Source organism: Agelaius tricolor, unplaced genomic scaffold (genome assembly GCF_023055355.1).
Source record: "Agelaius tricolor isolate 1412-34295 unplaced genomic scaffold, bAgeTri1.0.p SCAF_23, whole genome shotgun sequence".
In the NCBI taxonomy this organism is placed as follows: Eukaryota; Metazoa; Chordata; class Aves; order Passeriformes; family Icteridae; genus Agelaius; species Agelaius tricolor.
The window spans coordinates 6,204,835-6,215,616 of NW_027269283.1; the positions used below are offsets into that span (position 1 = coordinate 6,204,835).

Sequence of the window (10,782 nt, forward strand, 5' to 3'; positions counted from 1 at the left end):
CAGCCCACATTATTATCCCCTTTTCCTTGTACTAGTACAGGATTAGAGGCACAGGGTGTGCACCATCAGACTGACCTGAAATCTATGGTACAGCCCTTTTGAGTTTGCACTCCATCTTGCAAAAAATACTTTTCCCTTGTGAGTAGCAGATTCCAGCCTTATCCTTGACAAGATGCCCTCAACTCCCACCCCTGAGCCTGCTCCTGTGAAAGGACATTCCACCAGACAGCCTACAAGATGACTGAGTGCTCAAGCAGCCACATTAAACTGTGATATGATATGACAACAAGAAAGTTTCTGGCCTTTATTTGAAGGCTTTTTACCAGTTACAGTAAGAATTGTCATTGCAAACCAGGAATTTTTTAAAAAATGAATAATAAAAGTTAAAAAAAACATCCACGAGTCCACCTGCAAGTAAGACATGTTGGTACAGAAAGGAGACATGAGCTTTTGCTTCTTCCATTCTGTTTTGTTTTTCAAAGAACTGATAGAACTAAGATACTAGGAAAGGTTGGATGCTATCAGAATCATTCCAGCAGGTGAGCATTTAACAGCATATACTGTACCAGGGTAACAGAGTAGCTTTGTTAAGTCTATGGGTTTGAGTTGAGCCTATTGTAATTTGCTTCCCAAAAAGGACATTAAAAACCAGATTATGCCAAGAGGTTACAATGGAGCCATAAATTGGCCACACGAGTTTGTCCCCATTCTATTTATGACTCATCTTGGTAGCAAAGGAGTGATGTAAGCACCTGGAAATCTGAGCAGTGGGTGGCTGACCGGACTGCCACTGCAATTCAGCTTTACAATGCACATCCATGGGCCTCCCAAGGCACACCAGCAGCAATCCTGACTCAGCCTTCTCTTAGCAGGAAAGGCCATTTACCTGCTTTGACCAAAATCAACCCATCTCATAACCTGTTGCTTCCCAGTTCCACACATGCAATCCTCTTGGAAAGAGATTTGAAGCAACCAGGTTCCAGTCCACAACTTCTGACCTCCCAAAATTCATCTTCACCTTCAGCCACATCCTGCTGCCACCTTTTGCTTTGAGTTGCTGGAATAATGGAATATTTAGAGTCGAAAAAAAATATGCTTCCGACTTCAAAGCAAGGAAGTAATGGGAAAGAAGATTTTATGTGCATCAAACCCTGGGTCTATGTCCAGCCCCAGCTGTGCCACAGCAGCAGGCAGTGCCAGCAGTGCCTGTTCTCCTCAGTAAGGCACCCACAGAGCCCTCAGAGGCAGGGAAGGTGCTCCCCAGCACAGGAGCAGCCCAGCAGGGATCACTTCCCATCCCATGAGCACTTCTCTGCAGATGCTGGTCTGTGCACACAGCTGTGACAGGAACATTTAAGCTCATCTAAGAAACACAATTCAAGTCAAACAAATCAACTCAGTTTACAGTCAGTCTGCTCACAGAGCCTGGTGACAGAAACAATTAACATCTTGTTTGTCTGTAACTCATAACCAATGTTTTAGCAGTTTCAAAACACATTAAACACACAAAAAGTCACGTGACAGCATTCCTGTAACACATCCCTATTCCCACACCAAGAGGAGGAGGAGGAGGAAGTCAACACCACACTCACATCCCACTGACTTGTGGGAGGGAAAACACAGAAAGAAAAAAAACCCAAAAACTGAAACAACCATTTGTGCCAGCACACTCCAAACAAAGTTCCAATACTGCTGCTACTGTGGTTAGCAATGCCTGGGGCTGGGGAATGGAAGCTGAAATTCCAGGTCCTGCAAGCTTCACCATGAAACTATCACGGGCTTCAGCTCTGCCTAATCGTATCTGAAAGCATGAGAGACTTCAGCAGACATGACACTCTTGAAATACAGAACTTTATTTAGAAACTGCTTAAAATAGAAAAACCCTGTCAAGAAAAATCCAAGTCAAATATGGTTTCTCAGTAAAATGGAGTTTTAGGGCAACAGAAGTCTAAAAGGCCACAAGAGAAATAGCACCACTGCAATTTTAAACAATGGCTAGATACTTGCATTTTTGGCATTCACTGAATTTGGGTTTTTCTCTGAACTTCACAAAGATTCATGCACTACACAATTACCATAAAATGCTCTCCTACACACATTTTAGGACAAGCTACCACCAGAAACAAATGAATACAAGCACAACAGGACTGATCAATCTCAGTAGTGAAAGGGGGTCAGAAGTCTTGCAGGATCTTGCCAAACACAACAGTAATGAGGGGCATGATAGAAAAAAAGGACAGTTAAGGAAAGTATTTTAAATATTAATATTTAAGTTAGTCTCAGTACTGTATTTTCTGCAATAACATTAGCTCTGTTAGCCAGCATCTTTTAGTTTTTACCCCAGAAGACTACTGAACTGGCAAGTGTTATTACTAATATGCCCTGGTTCAAAGGGGAAAAAAAAAAAAGAAAGCAGACAGAAAAATATCATCCTCATGTGCTCAATTCACTTTCATTCAAAGCCAGCTGCACAGTGCAAGTCCTGTTACAACTATTGGGCATGTTCAGCATTCCTTGGGATGGGAAAGGGAAAAGTGAGAGAACAGAAGGGATTCCAACAGAAATGAAAATAAACAGAACAAATAAAAACAAGAGCCAGGAAGAAAAAATCACTTCTGAAGGACATTTTAGGCAGTAAGACTGTGTGCCCTTTGCTTTGTTTTGCTTTTCTTACAGAAAACACAGTACGTTTTGGCAAAGCCACAATGCCACAGAAAAAGGCTTCAGCACTCTTCAAGGTAATTTATGTGTCTCAGCTGTTCATACTCCCTCTAATCTTGTGACAGGCAACGTTAAGGCCCATTTCATCGAGAACTAATCACTTAGTAAGCAGCTTTACATAGGAATGGAGTTTTGTTTTAATAGCCCCTTTTGAGCACTTGCTGACACAGTGAGACTGCCAGGCAAGGCCTCTCGGACAGCAGTGAATGGAGTTAAACAAATGTCTACCCCAATATGAAGCACATAAAATCTCCCATCACATTACTTCAATTTGGCATATGGAAGCATATTTTAAATACTCTTAAGGCATTTATTATAATTTCTGTTCTGCAATTTCACATTAACTCAATCTTTCTGTGAGTCAGTCTTTAATTTCTCTACTGCACACCGCCTTAGATACAAAAAAGAGTCTTCCCACAAACCAGTGTTTTACCAGCAAACCATTCTGCAACAAGTTCCAAATATTCAGCCTCTTGCTCCCTAAATATACCACCTTGATGTGAATACTGCTCTGCTACAGCGTGAGAAAGAGCTCCTAACTCAAACCCACTGTAAAAGTGAAACTTCTGCAAAGTGCACTTTAAGAAGAGGTACTTTTTTTGCTTATGAAAAGAAACCAGTGAGTCCTCTAAGAATAAAGTGGAGTATTTTACAGTTAAGCACATGATCTGGGGCAAAGAATTCTGATGTTGCTGCTCTGCTGGTACAGTATGTGGTCTGTTAATACTCTTCTTGTTCCTCCTGCGGTGCTCCTTCGTCAGGTATCACAAAGCCTTCCTGAAGGGGAAGAAAACAAGTGCTTTAATGAAAATCTGATGTCAAACCAGTTCCTGGCTACTCTCTAGTTACTTTTTTTCCCCTCTTACTTCAGGTAAGACACCCTTAAGTCATTGTTTACAGTGTCAAGATGTATTACCAGAAGTATTTTCCTCATCTTTGATCTATCTGTTACATACTACTCATGAAAGGTCTACCTTGTTTGCTGTCTGACTATAATTAAATTATCTGATGCTTTATTACAGGAAAAAGCTAGGCCATAAACCTCATAGGGAAAAAAAAGGCAGAACTGGAGGGAGGCAGGGAAAGCAAACCAGCTTCCAATTACAAGGGCAGGAGGAACTGTGCAACCCAGTCTATAAGAGATTACTTACATCTGTGGCATAAAGAATTTCCACAATCCTCTGCAACACTGGATCATTCTCCCCTTCATTCTCCTGGCAGATCAATTCAATGTTCCTCAATTTGCCAAAGTAGAAGTCTCTCTCCTTCTCCAGATCTTCAACAGTAAGTTTCAAAGCGTTGATCTGCCAAAGGGCATCAATAATAATTATATCCACCAGAGACAGAATTCAGCAGGATCTATGCAAAAGGGGTGTCCCAAAAGTTCTCATAAGGGTATTGACATGCAAAGCACTTCAGCAGTAACCAAGATACAGGGGAGGGGGAACTGTGAGAGGAGGAAAAGGGCCATTTCTCAAATTTTAGTATCACTGCCACAACAAACATCCAGTCCAACACACACAAACCCACTTGGAAAGACTAAAGGCTGATTCCCTGAAATAGGTAAAGCACTGAGTGCCTGCAGTTCTCTCTGCTAACACATTCTTTCACGACAGCTCTCCTGCTGACAGCAGGTTCAGTTGTGTAGCACTCAGTCCGGATTTCAGTGAAGGAGCAGCTGCTCATAGCTCCGTTGGAATGCTGGGAGAGCTGCAACACAGCTGTGGGAATACTTACAGCCCCTGCTATGTGTGACACAGCCCACACTGGGGTGAAATGTCTGGCCACTCGTGTGCCACAGGAGGGGTTTTGCTTCCATCAGGAGAGCAAGACCACTGTAACGAAGGGCTCCAAACAAGTGATTTTAAATGAGCTGATTCAGATCATTTTCTTCCATCTGCCTGACCCAGACATTCCATGGTATTGGAAAAACAAACCTGCACATAACTCTATCAAGCAGAGGTCAGTCACAGGGCTGCCCTTACACACCTGCTCGATCAATCCTGCTGATTCTTCATCTCCTCCACCCTTTTTGCCCATCCCAGGCCCAGCTCTGGGACCTGCTGGGGTCCTCTGTGCAACAATGGGCCTCTGCGGGGCTGCAAGATCAATTCACCAATTAATTCCAATTCTCCCTCCCATAAAGGTACTATCCCCCCTCCAAGCATGCTTAGGCATGAAAGAGATTGAAGAGATATTCCTTCCTTAACTCCATGCAACATGTCCTTTCTTTTTGGCACACTTGGCACCAATCCTTGCCATTCTCTCTTTTATAGAAGGCTGTTCTTTCTGTAGCCTCCAGACACCTGGGTACTACAGCAGCCACAGTCTTTGAGCCTGGCATCTCTGAAACAAGCTGCAAAACACTAGAATCCCATACACTTATTTTAAATCACAACCCAGTCTTCATTTCCCCAGAGTTTTTCATGATCTAGATCACATTTTTCACTATTTTTCTCTACCTGCACTGCCAGTACCGAGAGATTTCCTGGTTTTGTTCACAACTGGAGTAACAAGGTTTGGTGCTATTGTGTCTTGGCCTTGTCGAGCAGCAACAGGATCATACTCCTTCCCGTCATAGTTTGCATCAAAAAATTTTTTGAACCACTGAACAAATTCAAAGTTGTCCTGAAATTTTCCTTTCACTAGTTTGTCCACAGGAATTATCTAAAGAGGAGAAAAAAGAAAAAAAAAATAGACTCATAAAGGGTAAAGAATCTCTCTCTTGTGTTTTTATATAAAGTTTTAAAGTTAATGCATTCAAAAGATATGCAAATTTAATTCTTGTCCAGTCTAGGGAACAATCCCCTTGACCACAACTATATCAAATAATGGGATTTTTGTAATTATTGGAATGAAAAACCAATCATGCTTTGCCTTTGAGGGTCCAAATAATTTTAAATTATTCTGTAGCAAAGTTTCTGCTAGACCAAGTTTACAGACAAAACTTCTTCCCGTCCACATGAAGCTGGCTCTGATGGATCTGAACTGACCCACTCCAGAACTGCTACAAGAGCTAAACATCACTGTCACAGCAGACTCCAGCTCCTCTGGGATGAGGTGTATAACTAAAGACTATTAAAAAATGTAGAAAACAGTAAAGTTTTGTTCGTAGAGATTTTTTCTTTTTTTCATAAGGCATTTGGAAGCCAGGCTGGTTGTCCAGATGGGTTGTGTGGACAGACAGCACAAGCCACTGTCCCCAAGCAGAGACTGACTCTGTGTTGGAGCCGCCAGCTATGGAATGAGACATCTTCTTAAAGAAGAAAAAAGCTTCAACCCTGGATGTTCTGCATCCTACCAAACACTGCCTGTAAATATTACCTGAATAAATCCCCCCTCCATCAGCAGAACTGTCACTCCATCTGAACAAGCTTTTTCACAATTTCATTTTCACTACGAAAAGTCACAGATTTTAGTATCTGGAGGCATTTAAAAGCCATGTAGATGTGGCATTTGGGGACATGGTTTAGTGGTGGCCTTGGCAATGCTGAGGGAACAGTCGGATTTGATGGTCTCAGACAGATTTTCCAACCTTAAAAATTATGTAACTCCATACACTTGTAAAGAGAAATTTGGAATCCTTAGGACTACCACAGCAGTAGGTTATGGGAGCATACCTCCTACAAAGATGGTCCTAAGAGGAAGCTCAGGCAAACCTTATCTCATAGAAATTCCAGTATTATTTTGTGCCACAGAAGTTTCCCAGAATTAAAAGGGTAACATTAATCTCATCATTAAGAACTGGAAGTCTGACCTTGGCTGGAGCAAAGCAAAATGTGTCCTAACTGATGTGAGGCAGGCCAAAACAAAAGGTTTTGAGATTTATAAACCAAAATCAAATTCTGTTCCCAGATTTATTCAGTTTTAAATCTGAAAGTTCATTCCATCTACATTAACACTGAAAGCAGAGGGTCAGTTATAGCCCAGCTTACTTTGTCAACACCCATTCGTTTAAAACCTGCTTGTAGAACCTTGAAGTTTTGAATGTACTCATGTTCCAATTTTGCTTGAAACTTCACTTTCTTGAGTGCTACAGAACCTGGGAAGAGCATGTCCATGAACTGACAGTATGCAGCACCTGCCAAAAGGAAAAGAACACAAATCCTGGGATGAATTAAGTCAGCTCAGCTCACTAACCTTTGTAAGTTTCTTTCCAGTCAGGTCAGCAAACTGACCTGACTCACTCCTCAGTCACACAAGCCCTTTAAAGGCAACAAAGGCAACAAAGGCAAGAAAACAGGAACCTTCAGTCTCCTTTTTGGTGCAACATGGCCATAAATAAGCTTAAAGGAGCTGGAGAACCAAACTTTTGGGCTCATGACTTGAACTCTTATGAATAAGAACAAACGTGCCTCCAGAATTCCAAGGGGAAAAAATATCTAATGAATAACTTGACTTGCCTTTCTTCATGGATATCAGTATAGCAGAGATCTGAGATGTTACATGTGTCTAACAAGCATGTAATCTTCTCTTAACAACACTAACAGAACTAAATCAGAAAAAGCATTATTCTAAAAATGGTACTTAACCATTATTGAAATTGTAATACATTTACCTCCTACAAACAGAACCTAGACACAATTCAAGGTGCTCTCCAAGATAAGAGGCTAATGAAGCTGAATTATATTTAAAGCAGGCCTTAATTAAAGAACCAAAATAAGATAAGTGTTTCTTCCTATTAATTTAAATCCTTCATGTCCTCCAATTCAGCACTAGCTGAAGTAAGAGGAAAAGAGATTCAGTCCAGCCACAAAGAGTGGACAACCACCTCTATATTTGTAGAATATACACAATAAAAAAAAAAAGTGGTTTTAAAGTGGATCCTCACTCTGCAGTGATGATGCACAACCATTAAAAGCACAAGCACAACATTCAGAGCATTATTCCCACACCAAGAATCAAGGAGTAAAGAAAACCCTAACCTAAACCATCCAACAGCTACACAACAAGCTGCTGGGAGCTATCTGAAGGTCAAAAAGGAATATAGAAGAGCACTGACCTCAACTACTCTGTTCATCTCAACCACATCCTACAACTGTTCACTCGCTTATCAAGATACTTTACAGGCGCTCCCACTTTCACCTGCTCCCAGAAGACTGATGTCATTCACTGGTGCAAATTAAAATAAAAACAACAAACCAGCTCTTGCTGTTTGCTCTCCATTGTGTCTCAGCTCACTTGCTGCAGAGCTCCAATCCCAACTCAAACACAGAGGACTTGCCAGAAACCAGGGGTTTGCTCACTATTGGCAGTCGGAGCGATAAGCGTGATGAAAACAGAGGGATCACAGCATCAGTCAAAGGGCAGCTCTTGTGCTTTATGCAACCTCAAACTGCTGCTGTCACTGCTGCCCTTGCCAAAGACAGCAAAACAAGCTTGGGAACTCCAGCTTCCACAGGACTATGACAGCAAAAGCCACTTCATCCCTGCCAAGGCATGAAGCATTATTGCAGATGCAGAAAGGGGACGTTACTCAGGACATACCACATCAACAGCTCTCAGTCTTTTCTCAAAAACAGGTGAGCTGGAATTCTGCAGAGCCAGTACTAATTATCCTCACTTCAACACAGAGCTCTCACAGCATTCAAGGCTCACACCAATCCCATGCAAATCAACCCTGCACACCACAGGGCTTAACCTGCCTATCTGAAAGCAGACAGTGCTTATCACTTCCCTTCCTCCTGTGGCTTAGGTCTTTAGTTCCCTCACCCTTACAGTTCTTGTCCATCCTCTCACTAGACAAAAACCACTACAAATACCTGTTGTGAGTCCCTTGCTTCTCTGTAATCTTTGGGACTGTTTCTTCCATAGACTCAGCCACAGCCAGAACTGACAGTCCAAAAACTCACTTTTAATTAATTCCTCCTTTTATTTCATCTCTAATTTCCACATCTCTCCTTCCATGACCAACACTTTATCCTAAAGTCACTGCATGAGCCAAACTTCCACTTTTCACTGACTGCCTGTTGTAGTTATCCAAATTATCTTGTACCCAGGCTGCATTCTTAGCCTTGGGTTTTGTTCAGCTCTTATTCCACAGACTATTATCTTTTATTTGTTCTTACAAGCCTCCTCCTCCCACACACTCCCTCCCTACGATGACACTTGACTCCATTTCTGTACCACAGACACTTCCCCTTTCCTGCCTACTAGCAGATATGAGATTCAGCTGTGCTAAAGTTAGTTCAAGCCCAGGTAAGCTGGGCTGACACAGACTGGATGTGCTCCAGGACCAAGAGGAGTTTTAAAGGTGCACATGACCCCACGAGTCACTGCCCTGTCCTCCTCACACTCCAGTACTCTTCCAGAACAAATCACAATTGTTTTTGCTAGTTACACTTGTAAGACTTACTCTATCCACGCAGACTAAATGCTTAATTCCTCATGGGAAAACACCCTCTTCCTCAGAATCTCTTTTTCACATTAACACCCATTGCTTATAGCATCTATGCTGTAGTGAGTCATGAGAACGTGCCTTTTCATTACACTGACATTATTAACAACCACTTCAATAACACTCCAACCATAACTGGATCATAACCCTTACCACGAATCTGCTCACACCAGGACCTAAGCCAGGACACAGCTGCAGCAGGGCAGCACAGAGGGTGCAGCCGCACCTCTACAGAACCAGGGTGCACATCCCACGTGGAGGTGCCCTCGGGGTGAACCCCCTTACCTGAGCACAGCTGTTCAATCTTGGTCAGCGTCAGCTGCAGAGACTCATTGATCCACGCCAGCATGTCATGTCGGCTCAAGTTATCGCTGGTCACTGAAGTAGAATACACATTCACTGCCATTTTCTGAAAGACACAACCAGAGGTGTGAGCGCCACAGACGCGGGGCTGCGGTGGAGCCGCTTCCTTTGGAGCCTTCCCGAGCCCCAGCGAGTGAATCGCGGGCTGCCAACAGCTGGGAGGACCCTCCCGCACCGCCCTGCCGAGGGCTCGGCTCCGGCATTTCGGAGGAAAAATGAGCACCGAGGCGCTCACGTGGGAACCGCTGAAAGGAATCACGGCTGCGGCAAGTTGCTCATCCCTCTCCCTCGCGCTACCGGGAACGGCCGAAGCGCTTCCTCCGCGGCCACGGTATCTCCCGGGGGATCAATACCGAGCGGCCGCTCCCCGCCCAGCCCCGCCGGCACAAAGCGGAGCCGCCGGTGCAGCTGCCGCCGGGCAGGGCCGCCCGCGCTGCGGGCGGGGCACGGCCCTCGCTCTCCCCGCTCCTGCCCCTCACCACCCCCCGCCGGTCCCTCCGCCCCGCCACCCCCGGTCCCTGCCGCACCTCCGCCCGCCGAGGGGCGCGGCCCGGCCCTGCAGGCCTCGCGCCGATTCCCTCAGGGCGGCGGCGCCCCGCCCGGCCGCTCCCCGAGCCCGGGGCCCTCCCCGCCGCCGCCCGGCGGCCCCGCCGCGGTCCCGGCCCGGTACCTGCGCCGCGCTCGCCCCGTCGGCCCCGCGTTCAAACCGGCCCCGCCCGCCCTGACCGGGACCGCGTCACGCGCTCGCTGCGCGCCTGCGTCACGCGCACGTCACGGTCCGCGCGGGGAGCGCCGCGCGCCGCCAAGGGGCGGGAAACGGTTGTCAGGGGGCGGAGCGAGCTGCTGCGTTGCTATGGAGATGCCGCGCCCACTCCGCCCTACGGCTCGCCTGCCATTGGCCGAGGCCGCTGGCCCCGCCCACAGCGGGGGTCCCGCGTGCCCGAGGGTCGCGCCCGGCTCGGGTCTGAGGGTGCGATGGATCTGCCGCGGCCGCGAGCGCCGGGACGGCCGGACCCGGGACACCCCGGCACTGCCCGGCCCTGAACCGCCGGCACTGCCCCGCCCGGGACACCCCGGCACTGCCCGGCCCTGAACCGCCGGCACTGCCCGGCCCTGAGCCCCCGGCACTGCCCCGCCCGGGAGCCCCGGCACAGCCCGGCCCTGAACCCCCGGCACTGCCCAGCCCTAAACTCCCAGCACAGCCCGGCCCCGGACCCAGCGGCACAAACCGACCCCAAACCAGCGGCAGAGCCCAGCATGGCTCCAGCTCTCCTGCCACACCAGCCCCGGCCACCTTGGTG

At 46.3% G+C, this 10,782-nt stretch overlaps 1 protein-coding gene across 3 annotated transcripts; it reads right to left on the reverse strand.

Moving 5' to 3' along the window:
* Window positions 1-273: 273 nt before the first annotated feature.
* Window positions 274-10,291, reverse strand: MAPRE1 (microtubule associated protein RP/EB family member 1). 3 transcript variants are annotated; one of them, XM_071446501.1, is made up of 7 exons: window positions 10,152-10,291; window positions 9,404-9,527; window positions 6,657-6,802; window positions 5,199-5,388; window positions 4,711-4,820; window positions 3,873-4,025; window positions 274-3,498 (listed from the first exon to the last, which is right to left on the reverse strand). In XM_071446501.1, the coding sequence occupies exons 2-7, from the start codon at window positions 9,522-9,524 to the stop codon at window positions 3,442-3,444; spliced, it is 777 nt and encodes a 258-aa protein (XP_071302602.1). In that variant the 5' UTR covers window positions 9,525-9,527; window positions 10,152-10,291; the 3' UTR covers window positions 274-3,441. The 3 variants fall into 3 exon arrangements, with proteins under 3 accessions (XP_071302602.1, XP_071302600.1, XP_071302601.1); XM_071446499.1 differs by having other exon boundaries at window positions 5,184-5,388; XM_071446500.1 differs by lacking the exon at window positions 10,152-10,291 and adding an exon at window positions 10,009-10,032 and having other exon boundaries at window positions 5,184-5,388.
* Between the last annotated feature and the right edge of the window lie 491 nt (window positions 10,292-10,782).

Excerpts from the sequence above, each read along its gene's own strand:
- MAPRE1 (XM_071446499.1), bottom strand. The coding sequence starts at position 9,524 with ATGGCAGTGAATGTGTATTCTACTTCAGTGACCAGCGATAACTTGAGC. Across the intron at positions 5,389-6,656 it reads AACGAATGGGTGTTGACAAA|ATAATTCCTGTGGACAAACT; the intron begins GTAAGCTGGGCT and ends TCTCCTCTTTAG. Across the intron at positions 3,499-3,872 it reads AAATTCTTTATGCCACAGAT|GAAGGCTTTGTGATACCTGA; the intron begins GTAAGTAATCTC and ends CTTCCCCTTCAG.